The sequence below is a fragment of the Carcharodon carcharias genome (genome assembly GCF_017639515.1).
Source record: "Carcharodon carcharias isolate sCarCar2 chromosome 29 unlocalized genomic scaffold, sCarCar2.pri SUPER_29_unloc_9, whole genome shotgun sequence".
Taxonomy (NCBI): Eukaryota; Metazoa; Chordata; class Chondrichthyes; order Lamniformes; family Lamnidae; genus Carcharodon; species Carcharodon carcharias.
Window position 1 is genome coordinate 501,652 of NW_024470682.1, and position 18,466 is coordinate 520,117.

The 18,466-nt window shown below is 46.1% G+C and overlaps 1 protein-coding gene across 1 annotated transcript; it reads right to left on the reverse strand.

Moving 5' to 3' along the window:
- Nucleotides 1-370: 370 nt before the first annotated feature.
- Nucleotides 371-17,645, reverse strand: LOC121274132 (sialic acid-binding Ig-like lectin 10). Its single transcript, XM_041181305.1, has 11 exons — nucleotides 17,601-17,645; nucleotides 17,112-17,193; nucleotides 14,211-14,507; nucleotides 9,671-9,952; nucleotides 8,165-8,440; nucleotides 6,878-7,171; nucleotides 5,897-5,993; nucleotides 5,094-5,175; nucleotides 3,362-3,594; nucleotides 2,115-2,196; nucleotides 371-625 (listed from the first exon to the last, which is right to left on the reverse strand). Exons 2-11 carry the CDS (start codon nucleotides 17,149-17,151, stop codon nucleotides 371-373), a joined length of 1,938 nt encoding a protein of 645 aa, XP_041037239.1. The 5' UTR covers nucleotides 17,152-17,193; nucleotides 17,601-17,645.
- Between the last annotated feature and the right edge of the window lie 821 nt (nucleotides 17,646-18,466).

The window sequence follows — 18,466 nt, forward strand, 5'->3', positions numbered from 1 at the left end:
AGACAGACCCATCTACACTCACACCCAGAAACCTAGTTTACAACAAAACAGGACAATATTATGTAAATTATTATACTTTCGTCCCACCCCTGATTCCCGTTGACTCCAGTTTTGCTCGGGATCCTAGATGGCACACTCGGTCAAATGCAGCCTTGATGTCAAAGGCAGTCACTCTCACCTCACCTTGTATTAACAGATGTAAAATTATACATAATTCATAAGCTTCTCACAATCTTTTACAGCATGGAAAAAGGGGCAGCATTCAGAAAGCTCACTCAGAACTAATCAAAAAGGTTCAGCAAAATGATATTTCTGTTCATTACTATTTGGCCATGTTGGCTGCACACACCCCACAGCCTCGGTCCCTGTTTCACACTCTTTTTTTCTGGAATCTGATCTGTGCGTATTCCGTGTCCTCGCTCCTCTGCACAGTCCTGTCACCGCTGGGCAGCTTTGAAAAGTTGATGTTGGCGTAGAGAAGCTCGTCTGGTTTGTCGGGGTTCCCATGTCCAGCATCGCCTCCCACTGGACCTTCAGAGAGCTCCCGGGGAGCTGGGGTCTCCCCCTCTCTAGTTGTGTCTCTGGTTGTGTCCCGGGGCTCAGTAATCAGCACGTTCTGTTTACGCTACAGAGAAATGGAAACAGAAGACATCCTCACATCATTTACTGGCACTGATAGGGTTAAATTATTGTGCAGACTCGTTTAATTCTATCTCTCATATCGTATAAAAGATACCACCTATGGCAGTGCAGCACTCCCTCAGTACTGACCCTCCAACAGTGCAGCAATCCCTCAGTACTGACCCTCCGACAATGCAGCACTCCCTCAATACTGACCCTCTGACAGTGCAGCACTCCCTCAGTACTGATCCTCCGACAGTGCAGCACTCTCTCAGTACTGACACTCTGTCAGTCTCGCACTCAAGCGGTAATGGCTCTGGCGAGTGACGGCTTGGATTCTGCACTCAGGTTCCTGGTGTGAGGCTCAATAACATGAACCTTGTAATCAGAGAGAGGATGAGAGAGAGGGATAGAGGAGGGATAGAGACAGAGTGTTATTAATCTATTAATCTTTGTATTGTAATTGCAAACTGTCTTTTTAAACAGATCTTTAGTCTGTGTGTGTGCCTGTGTGTATTTGAATTGGATTAAAGCCAGCCAGTCTGGGTACTTTGATGTATTGTAGTTTTGAGTTGTAAACAAAGATGTAAAGTGGTAATTTGCATTTTTAAATAGAGCATTCAAAGCCTGAGAGTGAAATCTTAAACCAATCAACGTTTATATTACTAATAAAATTGATAAGATGAAAGGGGATTTATTGATATATGGAGTTCAAAGGTCCTGATGATACATTGCGAATTTACCTTCAAAAAGAAGCCATAAGACTAAGACATAGGAGGAGAAATTAGACCATTCGGTCCATCGAGTCTGCTCCACCATTCATACATGGCTGATATGTTTCACAAACCCCATTCTCCCACCTTCTCTCCTAACCTTTGATCCCCTTACCAACCAAGAGCCTATCAATCTCCATCTTCTTTACACTCAAGCGCTGGGTATAACTTGAGCAGTTTTGTGTGTGCAGAGCAGAGGCTTGTAACATCAAAGCAGCTGTAAGCCTACACCTGTCTGCAAAGGAACCAAAGTGAAAGGAACCTCATTTGGAATTTGTGAGGGGAAAATGCTTTGCCTGGAATCTGTTTAAAGTCTATGGGTTGTCTTAGAGTAGATTAGTTTGAGAATTTGTTATAAAGTTATGATAATACTAGTTTGTAGACATGTGCATATGCTTAATTTGTGTAAATTAATAAATGGCTCATGTAGTTTGATATAAACCCATCTCGAGAACTGGTGGTCTTATTCCTGAATTTAGAGCTGCATCTCAAACATTCCACTGGGAAATATAGGTTATGACAGTTGTTTAAAGTTTCCCTCTGGGATTTTAAACAACAGCCTTTACCAGTTGCTGTGTCATAACAGAGAGACAGCGCGATACTGAACCATTGCTGACTCCACAGGTGCAAATCAGTGGGTAACTGGGCTGGGAATCTGGGACACGTGTTGTCTACACACTGAGATTGAAGCTTTGGAGTGAGTGTAAACAGTTCCTGTACCTGGTGCTTCACAGAGAGTGGACTGGGGGTCAATGCGATGTCACTAGTCCCTAAAACTCTCTCCTCCATCGCTGTCTTTCTCCTGAAATAACACAATATCACACTGTGGTTATCATATAGCAGAGAGTCAGTGCAGCACAGACACAGGGCCCACTGTAACCTTACACCAACGACTGGACTGTCTCTTTGAATCAGTTCTGCACAAAGCACAGAATCAAGCAGCTTGACACCATCCAGGACAAAGCAGCCCAATTGATCGACACCCCATCCACCACATTAAACATTCACTCCCTCCACCACAAACACACAGTGGCAGCAGTGTGTGTACCATCTACAAGATGCACTGCAGCAACTCAGCAAGGCTCCTTCAACAGCCCCTGCAAACCCGCGACCTCTACCACCTAGAAGGACAAGGGCAGCAGACACATGGGAACACCACCACCTGGAAGTTCCCCTCCAAGTCACTCACCATCCTGACTTGGAAATATATCACTGTTCCTTCACTGTCGCTGGGTCAAACTCCTGGAACTCCCTCCCTAACAGCACTGTGGGTGTACCTACACCACATGGACCACAGTGGATCAATAAGGCAGCTCACCACCACCTTCTCAAGGGCAATTAGGGATGGGGATTAACGCTGACATCACCAGTGACAGAAACATTCGATGAAAGAATTAAAAATCTCACAGCTCAATGTATTTATTGTGAGCCTGCTGCCCACATGCCCTGTCGAAGGAGCCTTTGTGGTTCCATTCTTAAGTGAAGCAGATCAGACTTACTACAACTACTTGCATTTATATAGCACCTTCAATGTAGCAAAATGACCCAAGGCTCATCTGGGGATTGTTAGTCACATCTTCACCTGACTCTGAGGCAAATGAGGAGATATTAGGGACAGGAAACCAACAGCTGAGTCAACAAAGTCAGTTATTAACGGGCATCTTAAAGGAGGAGCTGGAGATAGAGAATGAGAGACAGACACAGAAAGAAGGACAGAGACAGGGAGGGAGAGAGAGAGACAGAGAGAGAGACAGTGAATCTCTGTCCCCAATGGCTCAGCATCCAGTCCTCTCTGGAGAAGCATTTCATTCCAAACCACACCAACCGTAGCCCAATTCCATCCCTTCCTCCCTCTCTCCCCTTCTCCCCCAGTGGGTTGTTTCCTGTTCCCAGGAATCTCAATCCCTACCCCCACCCCCACACCTCCTCACTCACTCTCCCCATTTCTCATTCAGTTATGCTCGAACCTGATCTGTGCGTATTCTGTCTCCTCTTCCCTGTGGACAGACCCATCACCACTGGACATCCTCAAGACTTGGGGATTGGCGTAGAGAAACTCTTCAGGTTTATCGGTGTTCCCACGTCCAGCATCGCCTCCCACTGCACCTTCAGAGAGACCCCGGGGAGCTGGGGTCTCCCCCTCGCCAGTTGTGTCTCTGTTTGTGTTCTGGGGCTCAGTAATCAGCACGTTCTGTTTACCCTACAGAGAAATGGAAACAGAAGATATCCTCACATCATTTACTGGCACTGATAGGGTTAAATTATTGTGCAGCATCGTTAGTGTCAGTCGTGTCTCAGTGGGTTTAACCCTCAATCTCATGTCATATGAAAGATACCACCTATGGCAGTGCAGCACTCCCTCAGTACTGACCCTCCGACAGTGCAGCACTCCCTCAGTACTGACCCTCGAACAGTGCAGCACTCCCTCAGTACTGACCCTCCAACAGTGCAGCGCTCCCTCAGTACTGACCCTCCGACTGTGCAGCACTCCCTCAGTACTGACCCTCCGACAGTGCAGCGCTCCCTCAGTACTGACCCTCTGACATTGCAACGGTCCCTCAGTACTGACCCACCGACAGTGCAGCTCTCCCTCAGTACTGACCCTCCGACAGTGCAGCACTCCCTCAGTACTGACCCTCTGTCAATCTCGCACTCCCTCGGTAATGGCTCTGGTGAGAGACGGCTTGGATTCTGCACTCAAGTGTCTGGTGTGAAGCTCATTAACATGAGCCTTGTAATCAGAGAGAGGATGAGAGACAGAGAGAGAGAGAGAGAGAGAGAGAAAGGGAGGTAGGGATAGAGAGAGAGACTGTCATGATGCGATTAATTGATATCATGTTATTGGAAATTATTTTTATTCACATAGGGGTTTAGTCTGTGGGTGTGTCTGTGTATGTTTTAACAGGATTAAAGCTAGCCAGTCAGGGTATTTTGATGTTTAGTAGTTTTGAGATGTAAACTGAGGGATAAAAATTTGTATTTTTAAACAGAGCATTCAAAGCCTGAGAGTGAAATCTTAAACCAATCAACATTTATTTTATTGATAAAATTGATACTATGACAGAGGATTTATTGTTAGAAGAGATGGAGTTCAAAGGTCCTGATGATACAATGAGAATTTACATCCAAAGAGAAGCGCTGGATATAACTTGACCAATTTTGTGTGTGCAGAGCAGAGGCTTCTAACATCAAAGCATCTGTAAGCCTACACCTGTCTGCAAAGGAACCAAAGTGAAAGGAACCTCATTTGGAATTTGTGAGGTGAAAATGCTTTGCCTGGAATCTGCTTAAATTCTATGTGTTGTCTTAGAGGAGATTAGTTTGAGAATTTGTTATAAAGTGATGATAATACTAGCTTGTAGACATGTGCATATGTTTAACTTGTGTTAATTAATAAATGGCTCATGTAGTTTGATATAAACCCATCTCGAGAACTGGTGGTCTTATTCCTGAATTTAGAGCTGCATCTCAAACATTCCACTGGGAAATATAGGTTATGACATTTGTTTTAGTTTCCCTTTGGGATTTTAAACAACAGCCTTTACCAGTTGCAGTGTCATAACAGAAAGACAGCATGATACTGAACCATTGCTGACTCCACAGGTACAAATCAGTGGGTAACTGTGCTGGGAATCTGGGACACGTGTGGTCTACACACTGATATTGAAGCTTTGGAGTGAGTGTAAACAGTTCCTGTACCTGGTGCTTCACAGAGAGTGGACTGGGGGTCAATGCAATGTCACTGGTCCCTGAAACTCTCTCCTCCATCGCTGTCTTTCTCCTGCAATAACACAATATCACACTGTGGTTATCATATAGTAGAGAGTCAGTGCAGCACAGACACAGAGCCCACTGTAAACTTACACCAACGACTGGACTGTCTCTTTAAATCACATCTGCACAAAGCACTGAATCAAGAATCTCGACACAATCCATAACAAAGCAGCCCGATTGATCGACACCCCATACACCACATTAAACATTCACTCCCTCCACCACGAACAGACAGTGGCAGCAGTGTGTGTACCATCTACAAGATGCACTGCAGCAACTCAGCAAGGCTCCTTCGACAGCACCTTCCAAACCCACGACCTTTACCATCTAGAAGGACAAGGGCAGCAGACACATGGGAACACCACCACCTGCAAGTTCCCCTCCAAGTCACTCACCATCCTGACTTGGAAATATATCACTGTTCCTTCACTGTCGCTGGGTCAAACTCCTGGAACTCCCTCTCTAACAGCACTGTGGGTGTACCTACACCACATGGACTGCAGCGGGTCAAGAAGGAAACTCACCACCACCTTCTCAAGGGCAATTAGAGATGGGCAATTAATAGCGGCCTCACCAGTGACAGCCACATTCGATGAAAGAATTTAAGATCTCACAGCTCAGGACGAAGCCACTCAGCCCATCATGCCTGTGCTGGCCCTTTGTAAAAACTGTCCAATTAGTCCTAAGCAAATGTTTATATTAAAATCAAGTTAAATCATCAGACGTACTTTCTCACACAGATGAAGATGAATATTCCAGCCAGGAAAACACTCAACATGATCCCAGCCGTGAGCAATCCTACTGTCCATTTACTGGAGTCTCTACCTGTAAAAACAGCCATTAATTACTGCACTACAGTTTTAGAATGATGCTCCGATGTATATCGAGAAGCGATACACTCACTCAATGTTTAAATACTCATTCTCGGGCAATGCTGACATTTATTGTCCATCCCTAGTTTCCTCTTGAGAAGGTGGTGGGGGGTCTTCCTCCTGAACCACTGGTTTGACCCAAACTGGGAGAGCAGTTCAGAGGGCAGGTAAGAGTTAACCATGTTGGTGTTTGAGACTGGTGTCACATACACACCCAGACCTGTTCAAATGGACAGGTTTCCCTCCCTAAATGTGTAATTATATGTGTAATTTCTATATATATGTATCAAATAACCTCACTAAAATAATCAATTATCACCTCATTTTCACGCTGTTGTTTGTGGGATCTTGCTCTGCACAAATCAGCTGTTGCGTTTCTCGATGTAATCTATGTAACATTTATATATAATTTTTCTCGGTGTAATCTATGTAATATTTATATATAATTTTTCTCGATGTAATCTATGTAATATTTATATATAATATTTAGTTGTTTGGGAGGAGAACCTGAGTATTGCTGAGAAAGGACATTTTGTCAAAGCTTTCTGTCTTGCACCCAATGAAGCAGCTTATCTGGGGGAGAGAGTTCCAGATTTCCACTCCGCTTTGTGTGAAGAAGTGCATCCTGACATCACCCCCTGAACGGCCTGGCTCCAATTTGACCAAGTGTTGCCATTGTCACATGAGGTCAGGTGATTCAAAGCTTGGTCAAAGGGGTAAGTTGTAAAGAGCATCTTAGAGGAGGTAGAGAGAGAGGTGGAGAGGTTGAGGGAGGGAATTCTCGAGCTTAGGGATCAATCCAGCTGAGTGGAGATCGATCCTGAGCGAGTCTCTCACCTTTGACCCACAGATACACCTTGAACATGGCTTCCCCGTGTGGGTTTTGAACCAAGCAGGATGCCATCACTCCCTCCTCATCCTGGGGTCTCATCAGGGTGAGGGAACCAGTCACTAGATGCCCATCTCTGACCTGCCACGACACGTAACCTCCGTGTGTTTGGTTACCACTGATGTTGGCACTGGGCAGGTGCCAGGTGAGGTCTCCGGGTGGGTTGGAGTTGGCCACACAATTGCAGGTGACCCTCTCTGACCTCCGAGTGCACTCCGACTGCTGGGAAATCTCCGGCTTATCTGAGGAGGGAAGGACAACAATGAGAGAACGTCAGAGCAAAGTTAGAGCGTAAGATAGAATCTCAACACTGAAACTCTCATTCCTGCCTTTGTTACCTCTGCACTTGACTATCCCAACACTCTCCTGCCCGACCTCCCATCTTCCACTCTCCAGAAACATCAGCTCGTCCCAAACTCTTCTGTCCCCATGTCCTAACTCACACCGAGTCCCGTTCACCCATCACTCCCTGTTGGTCACTGAGCTACATTGGCTCCCGGTCTGGCAATGCCACAGTTTTAAAATTCACATTGTTTCAAATTCCTCCTTACCCCCTCCCTATCTCTGTTACCTCCTCCAGCCCCTATAACCCTCCTTATCTCTGTAACCTCCACCAGCATCTATAACCCTCCATATCTCTGTAACCTCCTCCAACCCCCACAACCGTCCCTATCTCTGTAACCTCCTCCAGCCCCCACAACCCTCCCTATCTCTGTAACCTCCTCCAGCCCCTACAACCCTCCCTATCTCTGTTACCTCCTCCAGCCTCTACAACCCTCCCTATCTCTGTAACCTCCTCCAGCCCCTACAACCCTCCCTATCTCTGTAACCTCTTCCAGCCCCTACAACCCTCCCTATCTCTGTAATCTCCTCCAGGATCTACAACTCTCCGAGATCTCTGCGCTCCTCCAATTCTGGCCTCTTGACTATCCCCCAATTCCTATCGCTCCACCATTGGCGGCCGTGCCTTCAGCTGCCTGGGCCCCGAGCTCTGGAATTCCCTCCGTAAACCTCTCCATTTCTATCTCTCTCCTCATTTCAGGCACTCTTTGAAATCCGGCCTCCTTCTCTGAGCTTTCAGTCCCTGTTCTATTATCTCCTTATGTAACTCGGAGAGGCGCAGGGTGAAAAAAGCAGGGAAGTGATGCTAGTTATGCTAAACCACAGCAAGGAAGCTTCCCTCAGACAGAAAGTGTTTGAGTTTTAAGCAGAGACAGGGGGAGTAAATTGTTTACATTGTACGTTCAGGTGGGTGATGTTGGAGGTGCTGTTACCCACTGGGTTCCTCGCTGTGCAGTAGAAACCTGCATCATTCTCCCGTGTTACAGGAGTGAAGGAGAGAGAGCGGCTACTTGTGTTTAACTGGGTGCTGGTGTTCCCCTCAATCCTGAACCAGGTGTAATGAGATATCGGTGGGACACTTTGACTGGAGCAGGTTAATGTGATATTGCTTCCCTCTCTTATCCCACCTGAGGATCTGCTGATGGACACCATCGTCTCCTGTGGGGGATCTGGAACAAGGACAGAGAACAATCAGCAGGTAATCCCCACACCCCACAGCTCTCTGAAATCTCTGCGCTACTCCAATTCCTTGCACATTCTCCCATTCCCATCTCTCCACCATTGGCGGCCGTGCCTTCAGCTGCCTGGACCCTAACCTCTGGAATTCCCTCCATCATTTCTCACCTCCTTCGGACAAAATCTGACCCCGAGTCAATTTTGCTTCCAATTTTCACCCCTCTATCATTCTCACAGGGTCCATCACTGACACTTCCCTTCCCTTCCTTGATCTCCCTGTCTCAACGTCTGGTGATAGACTGTCCACCAATATCCATTACAAGCCCACTGACCCCCACACAGACCTCGAATTCAGTTCCTCACACCCCTCTTCCTGTAAGGACTCCATCCCATTCCCTCAGTTCCATCGCCTCCGTCTTATCAGATCCGATGATGCCACTTTCCAAAACAGCCCTTTTGACATGTCTTCCGTCTTCATTAACCGAGGTTTCACATCCACGGTGGGGGACAGGGCCCTCAACCGTGACCGGCCCATCTCCTGCGCATCTGCCCTCACACCTTCCTCTCCCTCCCAGAACCATGATAGGTTCCCCCTTGTCCTCACTTTTCACCCCACCAGCCTCCGCATTCAAAGGATCGTCCTCCGCCATTTCCGCCAACTCCAGCATGATGCCACCACCAAACACATCTTCCCTTCACCGCCCCGCCGCTGTCGGCATTCCACAGGGACCATTCCCTCCAGGACACCCTGGTCCACTCGTTCATCATTCCCAACAACTCATCCCCCTCTCACGGCACCATCCCATGCAATTGCAGAAGGTGCAACACCTGCCCCTTCTCTTCCTGTCTCCTCTCCATCTGTAAAGTGCCTAGTCACAAGATGAGGTGATGTTTGTGTGAGTGTGAGAGTGTGTGTGTATGTGTGTGTTTGTGTGTGTGTGTGTGTGTGTGTTGCTGTGTGTGAGTGTGTGTGTTGCTGTGTGTGAGCATGTATGTGTGTGTTTGTGTGTGTGTGTGTGTGTGTTGCTGTGTGTGTGTGTGTGTTTCTGTTTGTGTGTGTGTGTTGCTGTGTGTGAGTGTGTGTGTTGCTGTGTGTGAGCATGTGTGTGTGTGTTTGTGTGTGTGTGTGTGTGTGTTGCTGTGTGTGTGTGTCTGTTTGTGTGTGAGTGTGTGTGTGTGTGCTGCTGTGTGTGTGAGTGATGTTGAAGTTTGCATTAACTCACGTTCCACATTGATGGTTATGAACCCCTCCACTGCTCCATGTTCATTCTCTGCCACACACTGATAGTCTCCAGTGTCCCTGGATGTAACGTGAGGAATCACCAACCACAGCTCATTGTTGGAACTTGTTCTGTTCATTGGGACATTAAGATGTCGCCACGTCAGGTTAGAAGCTGGGAAGCTCTCGACAGAGCAGATTATCACTGCAGAATTCCCCTCAATTATATTGATTGATGAAGCATTAAACACATCAAGAGAAGCAATTGAGAGATTCTGTGGTGCGTCTGAAAACAAATAAAGATCAGTTGCTTACATTGACTCTGAAGCACTTTGCGAGACTCTGAGAATGTGAAAGGTGTGACATCAATGAAGTTTCCTTCACCACAAAGCACATAATCCAGGCAGACACTTCAGTTCAGCACTGAGGGAGTGCTGCACTGTAGGAGGGTCAGTGCTGAGGGAGAGCTGCACTGTAGCAGGTGCAGTGCTGATGGAGTGCTGCACAGTCAGACCGTCAGTTCTGATTGAGAACTGCAATGTGGGAGGGACAGTACTGAGGGAGCATTGCACTGTTAGAGAGTCAATAATGAGGGAGTGCTGCACTGTAGGTGGGTCAGTACTGAGGCAAACACACTGTTGGCTGTATACTTCAGGCCCTCTATGGTCAAGTGGAGCACCATGTACCTTTAAGAGAATGCAAGCGGACTAACCATGTGACAGTACTGAGCAATCATTGGACAGGTTGGGCTACTGGTTAACTGTATTTCTCGAGCTGGAGGTGGTTGTGGGGGTGCGCAAGGATTCAGTGTTCAGTCCTCTGCTGCAATAAATAATCACAGTTTGTTCTTATGTCTGTCTTTGTCCGTTATTGATAGTAAGAATCAACTAGCGAGTGTATATGGAGGTGTGCAATTCGAGTTTACTCGACTGGTGAATTCAGAGACTCAAGACATAAAACTGGAGGTGAGGATGAACACAGCTAAAAACATAGCCCCTGAGTGAGGACCCACAATGCCAGCGAGCAGAACATTAGAAAGAGAATCTGTACGGAGGGTATAAAATAGGCTGCAGTCAGAGCAGGGAGCAGTGCTGCACTTAGAATTTGGGGAAAAAACCCTGCAGAATCGCGATCACAGGGATCCCACCAAAACTCAAAGAGAGCACGAAACCCAGCACAGAAAAGACAAGAGCGACAGAGAGGAGTTAACAAAGAGGGAGTTAACAAAAAGGTGACAGTTCTTAAAGCAACAATACATTTAAAGAGGTACATGCAAGAACAATGGCTGTGGACACAATGTTATAAGAGACCCCAGAGAGCGGGTAACTCTGCGGAAGGTAAAAGATGAATCGATCGACGGCAGTGAAGGAAGCTGCAGTAAGACAAACACCTGAATTGGTCATTAACTGGAAAGACATCGGAAGCGCTGCCCCCTTGCAGTCGTTGACGATGCTGCAGTTCCGACGTGTCGATCCGTTCAACCCCATTTCAGGTGACTGGTCTCAGTGTGTCGAACGCCTAGTGTTCTTTTTTACTGCTAATGACATCACGGGAGAGGAGAAGAAGACGGGGATTCTTGTATCCACATGTGGGAGCAAAACGACCGGGCTGATTCTCAGCCTCACGTCACTGACCATCTCCGACTCGAAGACTTTCGACGAGTGAATAAAAATTGTTCTAAACCAGCTGAGACCACAGCCCTCAGTTACTATTCAGCACTTCATTACCCATATCAAACCCTCACCCTACCGCCCAGCATCGAACGGCAGGGCTGAGCAGGGCATCCAAACCTTTAAATCCAGGGTGAGAAAGATGGAAGGGGATTCCATCGGCACGAGATTGTCCCGGTTCCTCTTCACAAACTGGGCCAGGCCACAAACAACGACCAGCATTGGCCCTGCAGAACTACATCTCCCCACCCACCTGACCCTTATCCAGCCGAATTTAAAGGGGAGGCTGGAGAAAAGCCAAGAGACGCACGATGGTCATGGTGGGAAAGAACTTTCACTGTGGGTGTTGCAGTCCTCGCGATGAACTATGGAGATGGGTCCAATTGGCTGTTAGGCGAGGTGAGTGCAGTAACTGGGTCCCTCTCCTATCATGTATCAGTAAACGACACATGGATCATTTCCCCAAAATAACGCTGGTCCCACAAGAAGAAATGAAGTCTTCATCTACACTTGAGTCTGTGCCACATGTTGAGGACAGGTCCCAAAATTTGGAAGGAGAAACATGCGAGAAAGCCTCCTGAGAGACTTGATTTGTAAATAGTTATTAGTGTAATTAGTTCACTTGTTATTAAGTTTGTCAACTGCACTTTTTAAGTAAAGGGGGAAGGATGTGGTAAAGTGGAGTTCCATGTACAGTTAAGAGAATGCAAGTGGATAAACCATGTGACAGTGCTGTCCAATCATTGTACAGTGCGGGCTACTGGTTAACTGTAAGTCTAGAGCTGGAGGTGGTTATGGGAGCATGCAAGAATTTAGTGCTCTGCCCTCTTGCAGTAAATAATCAGCTTGTTCTAATGTCGGTCTCTCTTGGTTATTGATAGCGATCATCAACTAACAAGTGTATATGAAGGAGTGCAATTCGAGTTTACTCAACCAGTGAACTCATAGACTCAAGATATAAAACCAACAAACAGTCAGGGAGAGATGGACAATCCAACATGTGATCATATCTCAGAGATGTGTAAGAAAAATAAAGCAGTAATACTCGGAGATTTTAACTACCCAAATATTAACTGGGACAGCTTTAGTGTGCAAGGTAGGGAGGGAGAAAAATTCTGATGTTGCATCCAGGAGAACCTTTTTAGCCTGTGCATAGAAAGCTCAACAAGGGAGCGGGCAGTTCTGGACCTAATATATGGAAAAGCGCCGGGGAAGTTGGAAAGCGTATCAGTAGGGGAGATAGTGACTGTAACTCAATTGGATTTAGGACAGTTATGGAGAAGGATAAGTTTGTGCTGGGAATAAAAATTCTAAACTGGGGAAAGGCTAATTTTACTATGATGAGATATGATTTGGCCCAAGTGGACTGGGAGAAGCTATTTGCAGATAAAACTGTGTCAGAGCAGTGGGAGGCATTCAAGGAGGGAATAGCGAGAGTACAGAGCAGATATATTCCTGTAAAGACAAAGAGAGAGAGCAAGTCTGGAGAACCCTGGAAGACAAGGAACATAAAGGTTAGGATTGAGAAAAAAGAGAAGCTTATGGCATATACTGAGGGTTCAATACAGCAGAGTCCCTAGAGGAGTATAAATAGTGCAGAGGGGAACTGAAAAAGGACATTAGGAAAGATAAGAGAGTGCATGAGAAAACACTGGTGGGTAGAATAAAGGAAAACCCAGAGGGGTTTTTTAAATATGTAAAGAGCAAGAGAATAACTCGGTAAAGAGTGGGGCCGATTAGGGACCATCGAGGTAATGTGTGTGTGGACCTGGAAGACGTGGGTACACTCCTCAATGAATACTTTGCATCAGTCTTCACAATGGAAAAGGATGATGCAGGTATAACATCAGGGTGGAGGACAGTGAAATATGAGAGGAAATTAACACAGAGAGAGGAGGTACTAGTGGGTTTAGTGGCCTGAAAAGTGGATAAATCCACAAGCCCGGATGAGATGAATCCAAAGCTGTCGAGGGAGGAAAGGGAAGAGATATCAGGGGCCCTGGCAGTAATTTTCAAATCCTCTCTGGTAACAAATGAGGTGCCAGAGGACTGGAGGACAGCTAATATTGTCCCATTATTAAAAAAGGGAGGAAGGGATAGATCAGGAAATTACAGGCCAGTCAGTCTAACCTCGGTGGTGGGGAAGTTACTAGAAAGAATTCTGAAAGACAGAATGAATCTGCACTGGGAGAGACAAGGATTAATCTGGGATATTCAGCATTGATTTGTTAAGGGAAGGTCGTGTTTGACAAACCTGATCAAATCTTTTGAGGAGGTAACCAGGAGTGTTGATGAGAGTAATGCCTTTGATGTGGTCTACATGGGCTTAGGAAGGCTTTTGATAAGGTGCCTCATGGCAGAGAGGCCAAGAAAGTAAGAGCCCATGAGATCCAAGGCAAAGTGGCACGTTGGATCCAATATTGGCTGAGGCAGGAAGCAGAGGGTGATGGTGGAGGGATGTTTCTGTGACTGGATGTCTGTTTCCAGTGGGGTTCCGCAGGGGTCAGTGCTGGGGCCCTTGCTGTTTGTGGTGTATCATAAATGAAATGGACTTAAGTAAAGGGGGAATGATCATGACACAAATGGAATTCAACCTGGAAAAGTGTGAGGTGATGCACTTTTGGAGGGATTTGCTGACCAGCATGGACATGATGGGCTAAATGGCCTCCTTCTGTCTTGTAAGTGTCTATGAGTCTATGAGTCCATGATGCACTGTCGGAGAGTCAGTAGTAAGGATGTACTGCCTGTCAGGGGTCACTTTTTAGCAGTTAAAGACCAATGGTCTGTTGGTCAACAAAATGCAGTATGTGGGAGCTTGCTGTGCACATCTTATACTATTCCAGCTAATGTAGAATGAAGAGTGTCCGTACTTACATAGCACAGTTAGTACGAGGGTCCGCTCCGATGAAACAGATGGATATCTCACTCTGCAGCTGAGAGTGTGTCCTTGGTGTTTGAGTGATGGGATCAGAGTCAGAACAGAAGTATAGATCAGAGTGACACCATGCTGAGTTACAGTGTTTGAGACTGATCCAGGTACGTCAGTGGGAGTGTCCCAGGTTAAGACAGGTGCTGCTGTTCCATTGCACATTGTGTTGAAGGTGCAGCTTACATCCACACGCTTTCCTGCAATAATTTCAGCAGGGAATATCGTGGGTTTTTCTGTGAAATCTAACACACAGAGAATGGATCCTTTTAGAGAAATATAACATGAAGCATCAGTTCAAATAGAAACCACAGTCCCACAAGAGAAAGCACTTTTACAAGGATGATATCAGAACTGAGAGGTTACAATGATCATTTTAGAATTGTCTATTTTTACACTTGTTGAATCTCTGTCACTCAGCTTAATAAATTTTCACTCAGTGACCCTTGATTTGACCAGACTGGGTGAGGGTGGAGGAACAGCTCACAGCTCGGGGAGAACAGACTCAGCATTTGGAAAAGGATATAGAGACACTGGAGAGAGTGGTAAAAAGCTTCACAAGGATGATCTCAGCAATGCCGGGGTTTACCTGTCAGGAGAGGATGTACAGGCTGGGTCTCTGTTCTCTTGAATAGAGAAGGTTGAGCGGTGACCTCATTTGATCTTTGAAGTAATGAAAGGTTTTGATCGAGTAGACATGGAGAGAGTGTTTCCACTCCTCACAATGAACAAAACCAGAGGCTGACAATATAAGATCGTCACTAATAAATCCAATGGGGAATTCAGGAGAAACTTCTTTACCCAGAGAGTGGGGAGAATGTGTGCTTCAAGAATCACTTCATTGGCTGTGAATCGATTTAGGATCGTCCTGAGGTGGTGAAAGGCGCTATAGAAATGCGAGACTTGCTTTTTTATTTTGAAAGCAGGTTTCCAAGGATGAGATGGGAACTGAGAGGTTACAACAATCAGCAGCAACTTTCCTATTTTCAAACTTGGTGGGGAATTTGTCACTGAGCTGAATACACTTTCACTCCCAGACCCTTGAATTGCCAACACTGGGGTGTGGGTGATGGAGCAGCCCACAGCTCATGGAACCCTGGCTCATCATTCTCTCAGAGATCTGGGTCACTGATCCCATTGCTCACTGTGGGAGCTTCCTGTGCACAAACTCACTGCCACGTTAGACAGTGACTATACTTCAAGAATTTCTTCATTGTCTGTGAAGTGATTTGAAGTTTGTTGAGGTGCTGAAAGGCGCTGTAGGAATGCAATTCCTTCTTTTGTCAAATTGTTAGACTTTTAAACAGGATTAGGGAGATCGATGGGAGTGGATAACCTGATAACATTGATGGACACAATGAACACATTTAATCATTGATATTAAAGTGAGTATTAGAGGTTGTTTTAGGACTGAACTGGAAGCGATCACCAGGTTATTGAGAATCAGACAGTGTGTTATAATAAGCTGTGTTTTGTGTTAATATGTAAATGTCACAGTTTGTGTTATTTCCCATTGAGTGTTGGATGTGAATTGTTGAGTAATTATAACACAGCACGTACCAGAAACGTGAAGCTGGGTTACAGGATAGTAGTTGTATCTATTCCTGCTGTCAAATTCTATTCTGAAAAAATAATGTCCTGCATCTTCCCGTCTGATGTTGTTTATAATCAGGGAACAGTCGCCATCTTTCAGGTTTCCAGACAGCCGGGTCCGATGGTGGAACCGTGGTAACTCGTGACTGTGATCCTTGGAGTGAAAGGCTATGGAAGCCGGCAATTTGTATTTCTCCTTATTTAACCAGATTCCGACTCGTCGTTTGTTTTCAAAATGTGCTGGATAACTGTAATGACACGGAATCTGTACACACGAACCTTCCTGCGCTGTCACCTCTCGTGGAGTGTCACCTTTCCACTCTTGTGACAGTCCAACTGGAGAGAGAAATACCAATATTTAACCCTGGATCCTCATTGTCTAAGGAATCTCTTTGGATCCTCATTGTCTGAGGAGTCTCTTTGGATCCTCATTGTCTAAAGGATTATTTCTGATCCAAACCCCATATTGTTGTATTGTTGGTTCCGATGCAGCATTGTAGACTGACTTGTCCCCAAGCTCACTCTGACCCTACTCCAGCAGACACTGTGAAACACACTAACAAAGCGCCTCCAGCCTGAGCTCTGCATGTGTCGAGAGCAAAGACAAATATGCAAACTGAATACTGACACCTTTACACACGGACAGCTTTGTCTTCCTTCTCTCTTCCAGTTATCTTGTTCCCTTATTGAAGTTGCTATCATGGTGAGAATGGACAGGAAGTGTGATGCTGAACAGCCTGTCTATTCTAGGAGCTGCTGTGTTGTCTTCATGGGAAATTCGACTAAATTCAGCAAAAGACACTAATTTCAGGCCATTGCTGTCAGAGTCCTAGCCACAAGATAGATTTCATCCCCTGAATTTTGTGTCCGATTTTCTACTCAAACTTTCACCTCCCCACAGCCCCACCCCCACCCCACAAGTCACTCGCTGACCTACACTGGCTCCCAGTCCAACAACACCTCAATTTGATTATTTTCACACTTGATTTCCAATCCCTCCATCACTCTGCTCCACTCACTATCTCTGCAACCTCCTCCAAATCTACAACCCTCTGAGATCTCTGCTCTCCTCCAATTTTGCTGTCAGACAGGGAGTCAGTGTATATCAGTGAGCACAGGGGTGATGGGTGAATGGGACTTGGTGTGAGTTTGTGCACTGGCTCACTGCTGAATCAGTTACCAATTATAGCTCAATAAGAATGATCTTTTACAAAGACTATTAACCATAAATCAGTCCAAGCTGATGGTGATATTACCTTGGAGAAGTGACAGGAGGAAGTAACATTTCCCGATCATTGTCCACTCCCAGTTATGCCATTCACTTCTCACTCTCAAAATCTGAAAGAGAAAGGAGTTAATGAGACCTCACCTCTTGTCCGACAGCTCTCGAGAATCACAACAGCTTTTAGACAATGTCTTCAAAGACTAATTTGATTCTCTGTGGGATGATAGGTGCTCTGCAGAGAGTTACAAGGCTTTCAGAAAGAAAAACAATGAGGGACTTGCATTTCTATAGCACCATTCACCCTCTCAGAATATCCCTAAGCTCATGTCTCTGCACTTCCCTCATCCCTTGAGCTAGAAAGATGTTCTGTACAACAGACTTGAGCCTCACACCCAGATCTCAATAATCAGTAGAAATCTTTCAAAGGCATCAATCATTGGAATCTGTCTTTAAAAAGTCACAACTTCAACAAATGACGGTGTTGGTCGTGGAAGTGAATTCCAATCGTTCCGTTACTTACCCAGGACCTGTCCGACTGCTCGCCTGGGGAGGAACTGCCCACACGCTCTGCTTGGGCTGAATGACCTCTTCCTGTGATGCTCCCTCTGAGTATTTAATTAGAAAGGTCTGATGTGTCTCTGTGAGACAAAATGAGGAAGTAGCAAAGGAGTGAGTAAACAGGCAGTAGGAATGAGTGCGTAATACCACAATGTGTTACAACATACTCAAACGTTTGAGCTATTTATCATGACTCGGTGATGTTTCTCTTCTGTTGTTTGCTGTTTGGTAACTTCAGTTTTCTACCATGGCTCTGAGGGTTAATATTTAAATGTGCTGTTGGAGGGTAAATACTGAGCAAGTGCGGCCCCATCAGAGGGTCAGTACTGAGGGAGTGCTGCACTGTCAGAGGGTCAGTACTGAGGGAGTGCTGCACTGTCAGAGGGTCAGTACTGAGGGAGTGCTGCACTGTCAGAGGTTCAGTACTGAGGTAGTGCTGCACTGTCAGAGGGTCAGTAATGAGAGAGTGCTGTACTATTGGAGAGTCAGTACTGAGGGAGTGCTGCACTTTCAGAAGGTCTGTACTGAGAGAGTGCTGCACTGTCAGAAGGTCAGTACTGGGGTAGTGCTGCACTGTCAGAGGGTCAGTACTGAGGTAGTGCTGCACTGTCAGAGGCTCAGTACTGAGGTAGTGCTGCACTCTTGGATGGTCTGTACTGAGGGAGTGCTGCACTGTCAGAGGGTCAGTACTGATGGAATGCTGCACTTTCAGAAGGTCTGTACTGAGAGAGTGCTGTACTGTTGGAGAGTCAGTACTGAGGGAGTGCTACACTGTTGGAGGGTCAGTACTGAGGGAGTGCTGTACTGTTGGAGAGTCAGTACTGAGGG